The following is a 19,618-nucleotide window of genomic DNA, read 5'->3' as shown; positions in this document are numbered from 1 at the left end:
GAAATCGAAGAGAGAGACAATGGATGCATACCTCAACAAGAATGTGTTATCGAGAGTGAGAACGAGATCCAAATAGAGAGAGAAATTGAGATCGGGAGCGAGATCAAGTTGAGAGGGAAACGAGATCGGAGAGAGAGAGAGAGAGAGAGAGAGAGAGAGAGAGAGAGAGAGAGAGAGAGAGAGAGAGAGAGAGAGAGAGAGAGAGAGAGAGAGAGAGAGAGAGAGAGAGAGAGCAAAACTTAGAAACGAGTTCAATCAATGACGGTAGAAAACGTAATGTTTGATCTGTAACTTTTTTCTTTCCAAATAAAATTAAAGTTTTGAAATAATAACTAAAAATAAATTAATAAAAAATTAAATGAAGTCATTTAATAACTTATTAGTTTGAGATTAGCTACCATTTTATTCTGTAGTAAAATTAAGGTAGCAAATCTTATATTTTCTTATAGTGTAAGTAGCAGTAAATTTGTTGGCAGTATACTAAATGAAGTAGATAACATGCATTTGTTGGTGGAATTTGGATGACCAAAAGACAGAAAGAGTGGTTACTGGTTCTCAATTTTTGCAAGGTTGGTTTAAGAAGGTTTTTACTTCACTACAAGAAAATCTTCAATTAGCTACGGCAAATATACTAGCTAGATTGTAGTTAATCTCTATCAAACAGAATTAGTTGGAGATTTATTGGAGATTAACTACAAAATATGCCCTAGCATGGATTGAGTGGGTAATTGTCTTGGCAAAATTTTCCTAAGAAAACTCCAACTAATATTAAAATATTCCTAGCTAAACTAAAACAAAACTGTAGCAAAATATTGATGTTGAAGTTATATTTTCCAACTATAAAGCTACATTATGGCTACGAAAATATCATATCAAATCTCAAGCTAATATTTGGAACAATTTTACAACTATTTTTATTTTGATTTTTTAATAAATCTTAATTAGACTATTTAAAATCAAAACTAATTAGACTAATTTTAAATAAATATCAACTATCATTTAAAAAAACTATTTAAACTAATTAGACTTTTATTTAAATAAATTAAATCGACTTTTTTAAATAATATAATTTTTAGTTTATCACTAAAATGAAAATACAGTTAAAAAACATTTTCATGTTCATATATATTCATCTTGTAGGACTAATCCACTAGTCATTACAATAATCAAAATATCAAAGAAATATATTTTGCAGCTAACATTTTTTTTTTATGTTTGCAACTATCATATTTAAGCATGTCTAATACTATATGAATTTTTTTGCATTGTTTGCATCAATTCCTCGAGTAAGGATCCACTCCATTTTTTACCCTCCATTTCTTTTCCATTACCATAGTTTTTTGTGTATATTACACGGATTTCTAAGACATGTGACACATATTTATTATTTATTTAACTTTATGTACATAAAACTATAGTAATGGAAAAGAAATGGAGTGTAAGAAATGGAGTGGATCCTTACTCCAATTCCTCACTTGAGTGATTGTTGTTGATTTTTTTTCACCTAAATGAGCTGCCTCTCTTCTTCACCATCATTTTCCTCACCATCATTATAGGCATAATATTAATCAGTCCCAACCAAACCTTGCATATAAGGAAAATTAAATCAAATAACTCATAAGGTAAAAATAGTTTCATTTATGAGCATCAAGCATTGTATATAATCTTTGATTGGATATTTTGACATAGTTTCACCTACATAAAAGCAATTGATCTTAATAAGTTTTCTAAGACAACTTATCAAAACAACTAATATTAAATTTACTTTTTTCCACCCTCAAATTTTATTAGCAGTGAGACCTAAGGTTGATAACACAGATAACTTTACATACATAGACTACCTCTAAAATGAACGAATTGATTTTGTTAAGCAACTTTCTGAAAATATAAAATTAGAGACAATGGACCATTTTATTGGTAAGATAAAGTAAACAAGAACAAAATTTCATGGGACAAAACTCAGTAAGCTAGCATAGAAAATGATTAGAAATCAATCAGCCCCCACTTTTATGTCTCCATTTAAGACAATATGTGTTTGCTAGTAAATACAACTTTCACTAATAAAGCTTTCTTATCTTTGCATTCATCAACGTCTGCCAAAATAAAATAGATAACGTTCAACTTATGAATTCTGATTTTTTTTACCCTCACAATTTTTTACACCATCACCTTTAAACCCGGCATGACACTGACATTTAATCCCCCATCATCCTGTTTCCACGATAATTTGTGTAGTAATTCAGTTTCAAATTTGGGATTTACAAGCCAATAGAACTTTAACCATTTAAAGAAAAAACTATTAAAGATAAATAAGTTGAATGCAGTTGGGTCAAGAAACATAAAGGTTACTAACCATACAAGCAGGAAATGCATGGTCGTTCTGGGCATCATGCCAACAGCCTCCATTGTTAATCTTGCAACGCCCAGGTACACTACCTGCAAACAAAAAATAGCTAGTTGTGCACAACTCCGAGTGCACACCAGGAAAAAATCACAGATGTCTTATAGCAAAGTATCATCATTACAATTTACAACCTGTTATGCACAACATAGAAGTAAATTTTATGTTAAGCACTCTTAGAAATAAATTTTATGTAAAGATGAAAGCCATTTCACCTTCTCAAGTTTTATAACCATCTCCTTTGAATTGCACACCATTAACCAAGGGGCATTTACATACTCGTCCATGGAATGTATCCTGAGCAGATACTTAACATTGTTAGAACATAGGAAATTATAAATATGTAGTACCCTGTTATTTGATAGTTTGTTTCATGAAGACAAATACCTTGCATGTAGTGATATTATCTGTTTTATCCTGCCAACAACCACCGTTGTTTGTCAAACACTCATTTGTTTCCATATCTGCCCAAAAACACATCAGTATAAGGTCTAAAAACTAGTCTACACATCAGTTGTCCCTTGTAACAAAGGCAAGTAAACAATTACTGTTGCTCAAACAAAAAGCTGGGTCAGTAGTTTCCTCAAACCCAGAACAAATAGCCTTTAGAACGACCAATTTACCAGGAAAGGTTCTTTTTAGAACTCGATAACTGATTACTAATACAATTTGTCACATGAGCATGTAAGATAAACCGATATTGTCTGTTATTGACAACAAGAGTAGGCAATATGCTAACATCACTACGTGATCCCTTCATAATCTACAAAACCGGTTTCAATAAACATCAACAAGTAAATATAATGTTACAAAGAATTAAATATTGACGTAAACTAAAAGCAACTATAAAGGACAATACTTGGACATCTTGCTGTTCTTTCAAAGTACAACTTATGAAAAGTAAACAAGATAATCCCGATGATAAGCACGATGATTCACTCACCCAGAGATTTAATGACAGAGTTTGCACATTCCATCATTTTTCTCCTTCATCATGCATCTGATTTGAAAATCAGTGACAAAGTGCCACTACACCCAAGACTTTTCTGTTTCTTTTTCCACCTTGAAAACACATAGCTGCCTTAAATTTTCAACAACCACATCTTTCCCATCATAACCTCTGTTGATGTCCAGTTAGTAGTGGTGCTATAGACGAATATAAGAATCTAAGTACAAGCATTTAAATTATTTTTCCAAACTCATTTTACAAAGAGGATATCAAATACACAAATGATTTTCCTAATCAAAAGTTCAACTATACCTTAAAATCAGGATAAATAGAATATCGATAGGAGAAAATACATAGTTGTAGCGATGATCGAAAAGAGATGTCGCCACAACGAACTGTTATGATAGAAACCATGTGAATCATCAGAGAAAGAGATTTTTCAGAGAATTTTTACTATAGTGAATGAGTGATTCTGTGAGATTCGATTCAAGAAAAAAATAATTACCTGAAATATTAGGTTTTGAGAAATGTGTGAGCGATTTCTCGAATGGTAAAGTAACTAATTTGAAATTTGAAGCAGCGATTTTCAATGAAGAGAAAGTTGAAGCAGTTATTTCCAACGAAGAAGGAGAAGTAGAAATTTTGATAGATGAAAGAGAAACAATGATTTCAATCGATGACAGAGAAGTGATGATTTCAATTGATGAAGGAGAGGCAGCGGTTTCGATGACGGAGAAGTAGCAATTTTCATCGGGAAAACAACGGTTTCAATAGAGAACGGTGATTTCATGAAAAGTGATTCCGGTGGAGATTCTCGATCTGCGAAGGAAAAGGGATTTCGGAGAAAAAGTGATTTTGAGAAAAAGTGAATTGAAGAAAAGGGTTTTACGTGAGTTTTTCTTTTTATTAAAAAATTATTTTCATTAAAGGAATAATATGTTTTAAAAAATTACTTTATATTTATGTAATTGGTGTTAAATAACTGTTTTTTAAATTGAGATTAACTATGAAAATAATTTTTAGTAAAATTTTGGTAGCTAATCTTTAAATTTCTTGTTGTGCTTGTTAGACGAGTCCTTGCTAGTTGTAAATGAGAGTATCCTTGTTATATAGGAGAACTGTTTTGGTTAGGTTGTTGGATGTAGGGATTGTATGTTGAATGTGCTGGTTGTTTTTTGTTTCGTCTAGCTCTCAAACATAGGTGGATAGTGGTTTTTCTAGTGATTCTGGGCTTAGACCTTTCTACCAATGTATCATGTTGGAGTGCCTCTTGTACTCCCTATAATATTACGAGCTTATAAAAAAAACAGGGGAGAAGTTTTCTCATTTGCAACTAGCAAGGACTCTTCTAAAAACATCAATCTTTTTTTTACATTAGTTGCACATTACACTTTGGCATGTAAGAAATTTTATGGAAAAAGCTTCAAAAAAATCACATTGGCCATATAATACTAATGTAATTTTTTATTGAGTTACACATAGAAGAAACAAAATACATATTCATGACATGCAACTTCACATATTATATATTATAATAATTAGAACACACATAAATTGTCTTCTAAGAAGTAGAAGCAATTCATACACACCATTCCTATATAGTAAAACCATGCTTGCCTCCAATAAGGATTGATGAACAGAACAATTGCAATTACCAACAATACTGATGTGTATGCCACCACAAAGCTCACACGGAAAACATACATGTCCACCCAACTATCATTATCTCCATCCATGTTCACGTCATTTGGTAATGTATTAGGTGCTTCTCCACTAGAATTGCAACTTGTTGGCAGTGGAGGTCCACAGAGAAATTGATTACCTTCATAGCTGCTTTCATCAAAGGTAATAAATTGTCCTTTCCTTTCTGGTGTCGTGCCTGATAAATTGTTGTGTGCAACACTGAATACTTCAAGGGAAGTCAATCCACTTAGTTGAGGAGGAATTTGGCCACATAACATGTTGAAAGAAAGATCTAAACTCTCCACTTGCACCAAATTGGAGAATGTTGCTGGAATTTTTCCAGTGAAAAAATTGTTGGACAAATTCAGTGCTAGAATTCTTCTCAAGTGTCCAAACTCTGATGGAATACTCCCATTTAGTTGATTGTGAGATAAGTCAATCCCAGACATATAAATAAGGACATTTGTGGTATAGGTTTCTATTCTTTTTTTTGATGTAAAGTTATCTCTCTCTTTCCCAAATCGATAATTAATATCTTCACTATTATTGACGGCACCATTGAATTTCTCCCTTAATCCCTCTGGATCACTGTTTTCAAAAGGCGTTTTACCCAAACAACTAGGTATTTCCCCAACAAAATTGTTATATGAAAGGTCTAATATATTTAAATTTGTCAGGTGGCATAATTGCTTTGGTATACTTCCTGTGATGTGATTACCTTTCATAAGGAGGATGCTTAACTCTGTGTAGCGAAGATTGTGTATTAGATCATGGATTCCATTTGTTATTTCATTGTTGCTAAGGTCTAGTGCCACCAAAGGAGATCCTTTTTTAAACATATTTTTGGACAAACAACTGAATTTGTTGTCACTCAAATGGATAAGAGTGGTAGAATAACTTTCAAAAGATGGGACACAACCTACCAAATTATTTTGTGAAAGATCTAGAAAAGCAAGAGTTTCAAGTTGTGCTAATTCTGATGGGATAGATCCTTCAAAATTGTTATTGGACATTGAAAGCTCAATCAAGCTAGAACAATTTTTTATATGACTTGGAATTTTTCCAATGAATTTATTATTGCTTATGTCCAAATTTTCGAGGTTAAATAAGTTAGAAAAGTTACTTGGGATGTTTCCTGAAAGACTATTACCATCCAACAATAAATACTCTAAAAAACTGGACATAAACAACATATGAGGTATTTCACCAGACAATTCATTATCAGATAGATCCAATTCATATAGAGTGCTTAAGTAACTTACCTCATTAGGAACAGAACCATGAATTGAATTTCTAGACATGTTTAGACTACGCAAGTTTGGAAAAATTGAACTGATGTTATTGCTCAACATTTGGCCTGTTATAATATTGCTAGATACATCAATTTTTGCCATGTTGAGATGAGGACGAGACGGAAGCTGGAAATCTCCATTAAGGGAACAATTCCTAAGAACAAGACTTTCCAATTTCGTGTTGTTTTCTAATAAAGAATTTGGGAACTCTCCTCTTAGTTTACAGTTAGTGAAATCAACATCAGTCAAATTATTTTGGTAAAGAAGAAAGTTTGGAAGTGGAATGGAATTAGCCTCAGTTGTTGAAGACAATTGAAGCACTTGCAATTGAAATTTGGGAACCCATGTTTTCAAAGATGAGTGTGAGTCGGGGATGACTTTATTCTCGTTGCCATAGATAAACTTTAGGTTTGAATGATTGGAAAATAATGTAAATGAAATAGGAAATTCAAGTTGGTTTCTTTCGAAATTAAGATATTCAAGTGATGTAAAAGTAGCAAGATTAGGACCAATATTACCAATAAAGTGATTATTAGTAAGTGTCAAAGTTCGAAGTGATGTCATGTTCACAAAAGATGAGGGGAGCTTCCCCACAAAATTATTGTAGGAGAGATCTAAAATTTCCAATTTCTTAAGCTTCCACCAATCTGAAAATGAAAGGTTGACACAAATTCCAGTTACATTTGGGTTGTGATGCATACGTAAAAGTTGTTCTAATAATAAAAAATGATAAAAATAATTACCTGCAATTGGAAGGGTGTCGTTTATCCCACAATATTTTGCGGACAAAACTTTCAAAGAAGGCACGTCTCCAATACTTTTGAAAAACTCATTTTTCAAGTTACTGAAGTCTAATGTCAAGTATTCCAAATTACTTAGGCCATGAAAAACTACACACGGAAAATAATAGAAGTACCAAAAATAAATTAATAATTTAGTTTATAAAAAATATTTTTCAATATCCATCCAATCAAGTATTACAATATCAATATTTTTGGAAATGTTTTAGAAACTAACAAACTAAGTAGCATAATAGGTATAAAAATTGGTTGCGTTAATCATTCAAAAGTAAACTTTCGTGTCTAATTAATATCTATAAATGATGGGGTCACATACAAAAACTATGAAGATTATTTTCAAAAGATATTAGCAAAAGATGAATTTCAAAAATAATAAAAATAGCAATACTCACCACTGATATCAAACGATCCATTCAAGTCGATATCGGTTAAGTCAAGAATCTCCAAATTCCTCAGTTTTGATATATCTAGCAATATATAAACATACATGATTGATTAGAGGCCCATATATTATTTAAGTAAAAAATAATAATGAATATGTAAAACATGACATACTGTGAATTGTTTTTCGAGTAATTTCACTCCTCGCTAAACTTAAACTCTTGAGAGAAGAAAGTCCACTAAGAGCAGATGTAATATCAGTGTCATTGAAGCGGTTGCCGGAAATATCAAGAATCTCAAGATTCTTCAATATGTCCCACAGTTCTACGCATTAAATTTATATAATTTGCATCAGTCTTAACTAAAAACCACCAATTAGCTATCCTAATAAAATGAAAGAGTGATTGTTACCTTGTATATGGAGATCTGAGTCCAATCCAATGTTACCCAAATGCAGTTCCTTCGTAGATGTGAATCCCTTTAGTGAAGGCAGGATTTCATTTGTCAAATTGTATGCACTTATGTCAAGGACCTCCAGATGCGGCAGCTTTGATGGAATTGTTTTCAAAACTGTCTGAAAAGCTATGATAAAAATAATTTGTTAAAAATTGCTGATTTCCTTTAACTATGTAATTTTTTTAATAAAGAAAACCATATTATTTGCCCTCACTGTGTAAAGGAGTGTTCTCAAAGTAGGACCCGTAGTCTCCAGCTGCTAATGATAGAGATTTAAGAGATGAAAGTCCATCCAGACAAGACAGAATGCTCATAGCATTTTCGAAAGGATTTTGACTCAAGTCAAGAACTTCCAAATATTTCAACCCTGCATAATAATATATGTAAATGAAATTGTGAAGATAAGTTCATATTCCCTTAGTAATTGAGATAATTAATAACGATGATATAGAAAATTGAATTAATATAACCTTGATCAGTTCTTGTACAATTGGATATTTGGGTACGTGAGAGTTCCAGAGTCTTTAAATCTTGGAAGATTAGAAAATCAGAGTAGTTAAGTTGCCAATATTGTTCTGGATTGAATTGCATGAGATTCAGTTTCGCTACTCTTCCCGAAGTGGTATTGCATTCAACTCCATCCCATTGACAACAATCTATGCTGTCTTTCGTATAATACACAGTATCTCCCATACGGGAAAATAGAGAAACAAGTGCTTCTCTCTCTTGCTTCCAACAGCCTTCACAGCACATTAGTACTTGTACTAAAACCATCACACATACTAACAAACTCTTCAATTTCATCTTCACAGGTTTGTATGATCATAAAAATTATTTTGCCATTTAAATAAAGAAAGGATAGTACACTTGACTCAGTTGTCAACTTTATTTATTGTACTCAACTACTCACCGTGTTGAATATTTCTATCCGGTGCTAAACCATATCACACGTAGTCAACTTTATTTATTTCAAGTTTACTTTATTGGAACAAACGTAAATAAACAAACTCCTTTAAATCAATGTTTTAAAAACCGGCTTGCCGATCGAACTGATAATATCATTGAATTAAAGGATCAGAGGTCAAACTAGAAATGTATTGATTAAATCGCATAATTGACTCAAATAAAGTTGTATAACGGAAAATAAGAGATGTCAATTGTATGAGCTCTTTTGGTGCTGCGTCGGAGAGCTTCAGATACAACAGCGAAATGTATCGTGGTGCGAAAAATATCATAGTGTATTGAATGCTCGGAATACAACAGAGTCGCCACCGAAGTTTATTTATTTCAAAAAAAAATGTTGATAAAACCCTCGAAACTAAAGAAAATGGTCGGTGCAACGAAATTTGAGTTTGGGAGACGGTTGTGCAAGGGAAGGTATTGACACCCATCACATTTGTTCGTTGTACTCAACCGAAATCATTTAGGATTATTATTTTTATTATTACTAAAAAATTTACCTAACCTTTTTAAAAGAAGCATGGAGATCTCATCTTTTTCCGGATTATCTTCTTTTTCAACTTTCTTAAAAAGAACCTTTGGTGCAATAATTTTGGATGTCTTCTCTTAATTCTCACACTTTTCTAGTCTTCCAAGGTCTGTCTCATATTCTTGAAGTTTTCTAAACAACGTTGCAGAAGTCATTTTGGATAGACTTTTCTTTTTGGATATTGCAGTCACTTTTGGTTGTCATTCTCTAGATAAAGATCTAAGCACTTTAAGATTAAGTTCACCGCTAGTAAGAGTCTTACCAAGTGCTTTCAAGTGATTTGTCAAATGCACAAATCTTTTCTGCAAATCAAAGAATGAATCTCAGAGTTGCATTCTAAATAGTTCGTACTCTTGACTCAACGTGTTCAATCTTGATCTTTTAACTCCAACGGTTCGTTCATGAGTATCTACCAATGTATCCCATTTTTTCTATTGTGCATGTCATAGTACGAAAGAATTCATCTAGGCTAAGTGCACCTTGAAGATGATTTATTGCTTTCTTGTCCTAGAGGACTTTTTTCTCATCATCTTCGTCACATGCACTTTCGAGCTTAGGGGTGCCAACACCATTAACACCACTAGTAGGAACAAAAGGGCCATTTTCAACTACTTTCCATACTTCTTTTTCTTGAGATTCTAGATGTGTCTCCATGCAAATCTTCCAAAAATCAAAGTATTCACTACAAAACAATGGAGGCTTGTTATTGCTACCACTGTATTTGAAAATCAGATTTGTATTTGCGGAAGTCATTCCGGATCTTTAGGAACAGGTTACCTATAACTTGATATGATGCCAATTATAAGTACGAAGTTTGCCTAAGAAGGGGGTGAATTAGGACTTAAAAAAAACTTTATTAGGTTTATATGAATGTTGGTTCTATCTTTTCTGGTTATGCTAGGCGATGAAAGCAATAAAGTGCGGAAAGTAAAGAACATCGAGAATTTATCCTAGTTTCCCTCACAATCCAAGAGTACGTCTAGTCCCATTACCACATGTAAGAGATTTTATTATTGTTAGATCTTCCTAAACAAGACTCTAACCAAGTTATCAAGAACAATCCTCTTGAAACTTGTTCTACAAGAAAAAAATAATCCTTCCTTTCCTTGCACACACTTGTTTTCAACATTCTTGGAAAAAAAAAGACAATACACTTCACACAATCTTATTTCAAACAATCCTGGAAAAATAAGATGTTGATACAACAAGATATTTTTTAGTAGATAAGTTTGTACTACAAAAATCCTATGAAAGAACTTCTTCTATTTCAAGTATGAAAAACAAGAACAAATATTCTCTTAAGTGCTCAAGATACTTTATTGAATATGATATGAAAGTATGATAAAAAAAAGTATCTAACTATGAAAATTGTGTTGGAGAACTTATGTAGAGAGCTTTTGATAATTTGTTTGAAAGAGGTAAATAAAAATTGAGACTTTGAGTTTAATTTATAGTAGTGTTAACAACCATTAAAAAACATGGCAATGGTTGAAAGAAATTCTGAATTTTTATTCTTGAAAAGATATAATGATTGCCATGAAAAGAGATGATGAGTGGGTGCAATAAAACAAGGTGTTTTTCACTTATGGTACAGGTGTAATCGATTGCACTAAAACAACAATCGATTGCACAACCTGGCAATGTTAAAAAAATTGAAAACTGGATTGATGGCAATCGATTGCATAAAAGCAATAACCGATTGTCATATGTGAAAAATGGAAATTTAGCGCATGTAGAAGGTATTACAATCAATTGTACCAATACTCCAACTGATTGCACTCTAAAAAAATTTGAAAATTTTCTAAGTTAAAAATTATAAACATGCAAGTCTTTTTTACCAAGGTCATCAACCTAACTTCAAAAACATATTTCACATGTTATATGCATGAATGAAAAGATTGATCACTTACATTGTATGTGTTAAGAGTTTATATACCTTAACACTTGATTGACCAAAGCTTTGCAATTTATAACATGTCTTCAATTTTTTTCTTTCTTCTTCTTTTTGATAGCATCATTGTGGAGCTTTTCTTCATCAAAACATATTGGAAGGCTTGTCTTCCCAATTTGGTCATGTGCAAACGGTCAAGTTTGTTCCACACGTCTGCCATCGTCTTTTCCTTCAAGACCTACCAAAGAACCTTTTCACCAAGACTCAATAGGATGGCACTGTGGGCTTTCTCGATCATCGTCTTCGTCTCCTTCTACGTTAGGGCAGTATCCATGTTTTCTTATCCTTTCAATGTTTCTAACAAACCTTGCTGACAAGAATAGTTTGCATCTTCAAGCGCCATAAATCGGAATCATTCACTTTCGTGAATTTCTCAATCTCATACTTTGTTGATGGCATCTCGTCCCCACCCACCGCACCAATTTGTTCTGACAAATATTGTTTTCAACAAGGCAAATCGGAGAGAAAGAGAAAGTTCTTGAACAAACAAAAGAAATTGTTCAAAACATGATGAGAGAGAAGAGAGAGAAACACAGTTGGTTATAACTGTTTTGCTTTTCACTTTCTCAATTAAGATTTACAAATTACAACTGAATAACAACAACCAATATCTCTCAACAAACTAAAAAAGCACCTTATTTATAGGCTATTAGATATGTATCTTATATATGATGATAACAGTCATACATGAAATGCATAGGTAGTGCATGATAAAATACGTGTTGTGAATTCAACGCTGTCGCGGGGAAAAATCGTTTGTCCTTTTTCGGGATGAGACACCTGATGCCTTCTTTGGGCTCGAGTGCTCAAAAAATGATTTTTCTTTTGTACGGACCAAACTTTTTATTGTTTCCAAAGGAGGAAAAGGAAAAAAGTTGCAATAACCTTAAAAGTGGGGGGAGAGATCTTGGGTAAGAGGGTTGGTTATACGAAGGGAAGGTATTAGCACCCAACGTATCTATAGTACTCTATAGGTTTCTTTGCTTTGTTTTTCATTCCATGTTATTGAGAGGTTCTGTTGTGAAATAGGTGGGACCTAAGGTGTTTGTTTGATTATGCTCGCAAAGATCATCGCGATCCTCTGCATACATATCCCCTAGAGGGAATCAGAGCATCTGTAGCTCGAGGTCTACGGGTGCTAAGGTTTGAATGGTTTTTTTTGTTTTATTTTGCTCGCCAAGGATCGACCTTGTGCCTACGTATTCTCAAAGGGATGTTGAGAAAGTCAGAGCAATCGTAGTTCCCACTTATGCTAGTGGAAGCAAAGGATAGGAGACAAATGTCATCTAAATGTTCGATGTATCTAATCTATATCATCACATACATCTGTTTGATTTTGTTTGAAAATCTTTTCATTATAAGCCCGGGGCCATGCCACTTAGGGTGCTTAGAATGATAAAGATGTTTTTGTTGTTTAACCAGCCTTGTGGCAAAAACTTTCAATGAAGTCAGCTTTGTGACAAAAAGTTTTGATTAATCAGCCAGCCTCGTGGCAAAAGTTTCAATGAAGTCAGCCTTGTGACAAAAACTTTGATTAATCAGCCAGTATGGTGGCAAAACTGTTTGATTGATTAGCCAGCCTTGTGGCAAAAAGTTTGATTGATTAGCCAGCCTTGTGGCAAAAAGTTTGATAAATTAATTGTTTGTGATGATATAGAAGAGATACTCCTATCATAGAGATGATAAATGTCTAATCTCCTAGGGTATTTTGATTTGGATATTGGGGATGCTTATAAGAAGCCCGTGGGTCCTTGTACGAAGCCCAAGAGGAGGCTATCCAAGGGTCCTTGCATTGTAAGCCCAAGAGGAGGCTATGGGAGGGACAATCCAGGGTCCTTGCATTGTAAGCCCAAGAGGAGGCTATGGGAGGGTCACTCGTTTGTACAAAGCCCAAGGGGAGGCATGGTATAGTTGGTCTGAGCTCTTAGAGCGATTTCACCGGGAAACCATACTCTATGTCCTAACCTAAACTAGTGGAGATTCTTTGCACGAAGCCCAATAGGAGGCTATGGGGAACCTAGTGTTGTACTAAGTTGAACAAGCACACATATCACATATATGAACAAACATGAACAAGTATGAACAAACATGAACAGGTATGAACAATTATATATATATGACAAAGTGTGTGTGTATAATGGAGTTTATGAAAGAAATATACCTGTAAGCATGATCCATTTGTATACACAGGGGCTCGGGACTCACACTCGAGGAGAGGTCCACTTGAGTTTATTCAAAGCTATGTAAACAGGTATTTACAAAGGGGCTTGGGACTTATACCTACATGGAGGCCCATGGTATATTTTTGGGAAGATTTAAAGAAAAACCTTCATTTTTGGTTTGTTATTTAAGGTTAAAAACCAAATTGATCGAGATATGTACAAAACGGTGTGTGTACAATGAAATACCTAATTTCATGTACAGGAATGGGTATGTACAAAAGGGGCTTGGGACTTATACCTACGTGGAGGCCCGTGTTTTATTTTATAAAACATGGTTGACTGTTTTTATTTACAGACGCGAGGTTTCGTTTTTGAAAAACTGTTTGAAAGTTGTTTGAAAAGTTATTTGTTTTGAAAAAGTTTTCTGTACAAAAAGAAAAGAAATGGGACTTACACTCTCTAATATTCGAGAGGTCCCTGTTTTATTTTCATAAAACAGGGTGGATGGCTTTGAAAAAAAAGATGTGAGATTTATTGTTTTGAAAAACAGTTTGAAAAGTATTGTTTTGAAAAAGTTTTCTGTACAAAGAAAAACTGTAAAAGGAAAAAAAAGAGTGGGTCTTATACTCTCTAATATTCGAGAGGCCCCACTTAGTTTTGAAAATCATTTGATCAATTAAAAAGGTTTAATCAATAGTTCAAAAAGAAATGGTTTATCGTTTTTTTGAAAAGAATCGCGATCGCTCGCTTTAAAACGATTTGAATTTGACAAAAGTCAACTTAATTAAGTTTAAAACAAGTTTTAATGTTTAATTAAGACCTAAGTGATTAGGGTTTGATCAAAAAAGTATTTACAAGTGATTAGGTTTGAAAATTAAATGAAAAACAATATTTAAAGTATTTAAAAACACTTAAAATGTATCATTTTAAACCTAATTAAAAACACATTAAATAAATCTTTTTTTGTGATTTTTTTTGATATTGTCAAAATATGTATATTAAATAAGAGGTGTGTAAAAAATGAAGAGAAAATAAATTAATTTGATTGGTTAAATTAAATGTTAAAGTTGTGAAGAAAATGAAAGAAAATAGGTGCTAAAAAATTGGTTTTGTCTCCACAAGGGTTTGAACCCACGCACCCACGCTTGCAGACCAAAACATGGACCAACTGAGCCACGCTTGTGGCTTGTTAAACATACGCGTTCATTTAATTATATTTTGAAATTGATATTTGAAATTTCTGAACCAAAAAACGCGCCAAGAACACAATCCCAACTGAAATTTGAAAATCTCTAAAACTGTGTTGTTTTGATCAAGTGAATAGCCTATCTTGCTCGATTTTTCACCAGGAACATGATGGTACCATTTAATTTCATTTATTTTTGCTCTAAGATGGTTAATTTTCTGATGAACACGAAGAACCCTAATTCTATGATTCAATCTGAAATCGTGTATGTGCAAGTTATGATGCAATTGATTGAGGGTTAATGATCCATATGTATGCAGAAACATGATGGCAAAGCAATATTTCATTTATGATGCGTGCAAATATGAGTTTGAAGTTCAAGTGACTTACCTTCAAAAACGGCCAAACTGGGAATCGAATTCTGCAGTAGAGGTGTTACAGAAGTTGTTTGATGATCTGGATAGCTTCAATGGACCATATGGAAGGTGTCTGGATGCTTGGAGTGGATTGAAAACATCTGGATCAGTTGGTGGAACCCGATCTGCAGTAGGAGCAAGTGAGAATCGAGCTTGATGATTCTGATGTTTCAGGTTGATGATGAGTGTTTGGATAGTTCATATGAAGTATATGGATGGTGTTTGAAGTGTTAGTTTGGACAGAAATGACCTGGAATTGATTTTGGCATGATAAGGCTTAGGTTATGCAATTATGGAAGTGAGGTAGTGATTCTGAGATTTGAGGTGTTTTTGGGTGCATGAGTGATTCAAACACATCCCATATGATGTTTATGGTTTGCTAGAATCATCACTTTGGCCATAGCTTCAAGGATTTGGAGATTGGGATTTCTACCTCACTTTGAAACATGAAACTTGCAATTCAAGAAAGAAAGAGAAAACCTATGCTTTGTGAGGTTTTGGTGTGATTTTGAATGAGGTAATGACCTCTATTTATAGGCCATGAGTTCTGAACTCAGAACTTTGCAAGTTGCCCAAAGAATGGTGATTTGGCATTTGGAGATAGAAAGGAATCTTGCCATTTAATGCAAAATGGTTAAAGTGACTTAACCATGGTTATTTCTCTAAGCTTCTTATCTCTTTCCTATCTGATCCCGAACCAGAAAATATCTTCTAATTATTGCATTGGTGTGTCATCACTTGCATTATTTGGTAAGATAGTTCATAACTTTGGCAAAATGACTTGAAATTTCAAGTGAAATGGTCACTAATGGCAAAATTCAAAGCCATAGCTACACTCCATATTTTTTCATGCTCTTAGACATTTTGGAAAGCTCCTATTACACACTTCAAAACCTTAGTTGAAAGTTTCTTCAAGATCTTTAAGGAAGTGGGTGAAAAAGATCCATGAACTTTGAGAAAAATGAAGTTTCAAGTGAAATTTTCCAAAGATGTCAACTTTGAAGCTCCATATCTCTTAAATGGTTGATCTTATGGAAAAAATTTATATGTGTCAAAGTTGTTCATTGGATCAAAATCTACAACTTTCATGTTGGAAGTTTTTTTCAGTTTGTATGTGAAATTTTGAGAAATTCCCTTCCAAAGTTTGGAAAAAACCATGAAAAACACTTAGAAAATTTTTCTAAGTATGAAAGTCAAACTTTTGACTTTTTGATTCTTGATTGATTTTCTTGATTTTCCTTGATCAAATGACTTATCATATCATATATTGATGATTCAAAACTTCAAAAGTCATGGTTGACCAAAATTCCCCAAAAGTCAATGGTGATCTTGTACAGTTGACTTTTTCAGACGAATCGCGTTTCTGGAGATTTCAAATGAAACAGGCTATCCTCATCAAATGAATGGTATGAATGGATCATATTGAGGCATTAGAGGATATTGAATCATAGTTTGAGTTGTGGTACCATGTCCTGATTAAAAAGTCAGTTGTTCAGTGAATTAGGTCAAAAACCCTAATTGTCGACCTGATGAAATTGATGCCTGTGGATCTTGAATTGAGATACAATTTCCATTGTATATTGTCATAGGGATTATTTGAAGATGATTGAAGCCTTTGGTTGACTTCCTGGGGATTTTTAGGGTTTCCCAAATGTGATCCCTGATTTCAGTCCCTGATAGTTCAAAACCCTAATTCTGAGGATTTGTCTGATCAATCTTTGTATAGGAGATGTTCTGAGCCAATGGATTAGGTCAAAATTATTCACTTGGGGCCTTGAGGTCATGTCCCAAGTCATTAGGTCAAACCCTGAGCAAAAGTCAAGAGTATGCTGTCTTCAGTCAAAACCCTAATTCAGTCGATTCAAAGCTGTTGAGTTTGTTGAAATGAATCTCTGAGGACCAAATGTTGATTGTTGATGAAGATAGTTCTTTTGAGATGAAGGGAGAACAAAACCCCAATTGATTATTACTTGTACTGATGAGTGATTTCCTGATTAAATCCTGCTGAGCCACAAGTAACAAACACAAGCTATGCAATTTGTTAGAGATGCAAATGATGCATGTGCAAATGATATGAGGTGGTATCTTAGGTCAAAAATTGGGGTATGACAGATGCCCCTATTTAAGTTTCTTCAACCTGAGATATGAAGATTGAAAATCTTTATTTTGATAGGGTGGAAGAGACTTAAATATCAGAAGACGCGAATTTTGGACCTAAGATACCAAAATTGCGAATGATGCAAGGATATCTCTACCGAGGGATATCAAGGACTGACTCCGCTGGGGAAAAGAGATTGGGAAGGATGTCTCAATCCGTTTTAGGAAGAGAATCCGTTTTTGTTTTTCGGGAAAGCAAGTGTATGCTTCTCCGGGGAATGATAGCTTTGTAAAAAACTTACCAATCGACATTATCGACTATCAACACAGGGATAGACTTGTTTAATAATGCGAAGGTGAAAGGTATGAAACTGTGTTACCGACTATCAGCATGGTGATAGACTTGACAAGGTAAAAAGAGTTTCAAAGGTTCGGTTAATATTACCGACTATCAGCCTTGTGATAGACATGTTGAATAATATAACCAGAACAAAAGGTTACCGACTACCAGCTTTGTGATAGTGGTTTTGAAGACATGATCGATTATCAGCCGAGTGATAAAATGATCTTGGAGACTTTGCTAGGGAAATTACTGGTTATTCAGCCTTGTGAATGGTAATAAGACCCTGATTGTCAAATGATCTTCATGATTGATTTCCTTGAGAGGAAAAGGCTTTTGAAAGAGACATAAGCTGCTCAGATGATGAGGCTATTGCTTATTGTCTATTTTTCACGACTCTGTTTGAGGAATCGGAATTTGAATCTCTGGTAAAGACAGGGTTCTAACCAAGAATGAATTGGAAAGAAATGGTCAAACAAGACTTTGTACCCATGAGGAATGAACTCAACTGGGTGTTTCCTCCTTTGTTCTGAGAGGAGAAACTAAAACGACCTTCTTCCACGAGGAATGATCTCAGTGGGGAACTGGAGAAAGAAGATGTTCTTTCTGCTTATGGGTGACGACCTACTTGGAGAGATGACACGCCCATATTTGTTTCTTTTCTTTTTTCTCTTCTTCTTTTTTTTTTTTGAGGATAGATATATCCTAAACGAGGGAACATTGGGAAATGCAAGAATGCATAAATGATGCAAATATGTATGAATGATGAATGTCATGAATGTAGCATGCATGCTGGTGATACTGACAGACAAAGAAGTATATACTGGAGAGGGACCGACGTCGCAATACAACCAGATATTTGGCAAATGTTCTTCAACACGGTGTAGATAACACGGGTGATGGTGCTGCGTGCTTTAGACTTCTCTGGGGAAGATGAGCATCTTTTCTTATTGGGATGGAAGAGCTTCTTCACTGGAGATTGGAATCTTCGTCACTAGGGATAAAAAACCTTCTTCACTGGGGATAGAAGAACTTCTTTACCTCGAGGGATAATTGCTTTAAGAATTCTTTTCTGGGACAAGAATACCGTTGTCTCAACAATTTTTCAGGGAGAACCCTTTTGTTCATCTTATGGAGACGACTGCTGATGTTCCTTCCGTTGTTCACAACTCAAAGGAAAATTTCGCTTTTATTTTGAAAAAGAAAAGTGAAGTAAATTCGTTTAAAACTTATTTTTTCCTTTTTTCAAAAGTGAATAACACAATTAAAGCGTCATTTTGAAAGCTAAAAGAAATTAAAGATTGCAAACAAATGGGCACAAGGCTCAAATTTATTTAATAGGATGGTAATCAGCTAAAGGCGTGATTCCATGGAGTATTTACAAAAGATGGAAACGGTAATTATGCGGAAAAGGCTACATTGAAAGCAATAACCACTATTCCCCCTAACAACTTTGAGTTCCAACTGTGCTTGTCGCTTCAGATTGGCGATGATTTGATTGAAGATCCTTTGATGAGGTACAGACTCTTCAGGTGACGAAGTACGGACTAATGCAGTTATTTTGTCATAAATCCCTAATTTTTGCCTAGATTGCCCTTTCAGGTTTTCAATCTACCAGGATGAATTTTTTTCTGTTTATTGTCTCTAATTTTTGCCTGGACCGCCCTTTCGGGTTTTCAGTCCACCGAGACGCTCATTTTTGCCTAAGTCGCCCTTTGCGGGTTTTCAACTTACCGAGCTGTTCTTTTGTTCTTTTTAGACAAAGTATTTCTTGACTGCATCAGCATTCACAGGATGTGGGAGTTCATCACCATCCATAGTTGCAAGAGTCATGGCGCCGCCAGAAAATGTTCTTTTAACAACATATGGGCCTTCGTAATTAGGAGACCACTTGCCCCTAGAATCTGGTTGAAAAGACAAGATCTTTTTAAGCACGAGGTCGCCTTCCCGAAATTCACGAGGTCGAACCTTTTTGTTGAAGGCTTGTTTCATCCTTGCTTGGTATAACTGTCCAT

At 34.2% G+C, this 19,618-nt stretch overlaps 1 protein-coding gene and 1 long non-coding RNA gene across 8 annotated transcripts; both read right to left on the bottom strand.

The window, feature by feature from the left end:
• Positions 1-312: 312 nt before the first annotated feature.
• On the bottom strand, positions 313-4,213 carry LOC131642697 (uncharacterized). Of its 7 annotated transcripts, none has more exons than XR_009295972.1 (5): positions 3,856-4,213; positions 3,345-3,745; positions 2,789-3,164; positions 2,354-2,698; positions 1,030-1,584 (listed from the first exon to the last, which is right to left on the bottom strand). It is a non-coding gene; the product is annotated as an uncharacterized LOC131642697 (long non-coding RNA). The 7 variants fall into 7 exon arrangements; XR_009295974.1 differs by having other exon boundaries at positions 2,789-3,519; positions 3,663-3,745; XR_009295971.1 differs by having other exon boundaries at positions 1,032-1,584; positions 2,354-2,535; positions 2,617-2,698; positions 2,789-3,745.
• A 582-nt stretch (positions 4,214-4,795) lies between these two features.
• Positions 4,796-8,792, bottom strand: LOC131642700 (cuscuta receptor 1-like). Its single transcript, XM_058912920.1, has 6 exons — positions 8,433-8,792; positions 8,177-8,329; positions 7,918-8,088; positions 7,681-7,830; positions 7,518-7,592; positions 4,796-7,215 (listed from the first exon to the last, which is right to left on the bottom strand). Exons 1-6 carry the CDS (start codon positions 8,764-8,766, stop codon positions 4,889-4,891), a joined length of 3,210 nt encoding a protein of 1,069 aa, XP_058768903.1. The 5' UTR covers positions 8,767-8,792; the 3' UTR covers positions 4,796-4,888.
• Between the last annotated feature and the right edge of the window lie 10,826 nt (positions 8,793-19,618).

This window comes from Vicia villosa, unplaced genomic scaffold (assembly GCF_029867415.1).
Source record: "Vicia villosa cultivar HV-30 ecotype Madison, WI unplaced genomic scaffold, Vvil1.0 ctg.005638F_1_1, whole genome shotgun sequence".
In the NCBI taxonomy this organism is placed as follows: Eukaryota; Viridiplantae; Streptophyta; class Magnoliopsida; order Fabales; family Fabaceae; genus Vicia; species Vicia villosa.
The sequence above is the reverse complement of the archived record's forward strand: the minus strand, read 5'-3'. Positions and strand labels throughout refer to the sequence as shown.

Coding starts and splice junctions, on each gene's coding strand:
- LOC131642700 (XM_058912920.1), bottom strand. CDS start 8,766: ATGAAATTGAAGAGTTTGTTAGTATGTGTGATGGTTTTAGTACAAGTA. Junction 8,089..8,176: donor TGAGAACACTCCTTTACACA/GTGAGGGCAAAT, acceptor TTTTTATCATAG/CTTTTCAGACAGTTTTGAAA. Junction 7,593..7,680: donor TACTCGAAAAACAATTCACA/GTATGTCATGTT, acceptor ATATATTGCTAG/ATATATCAAAACTGAGGAAT.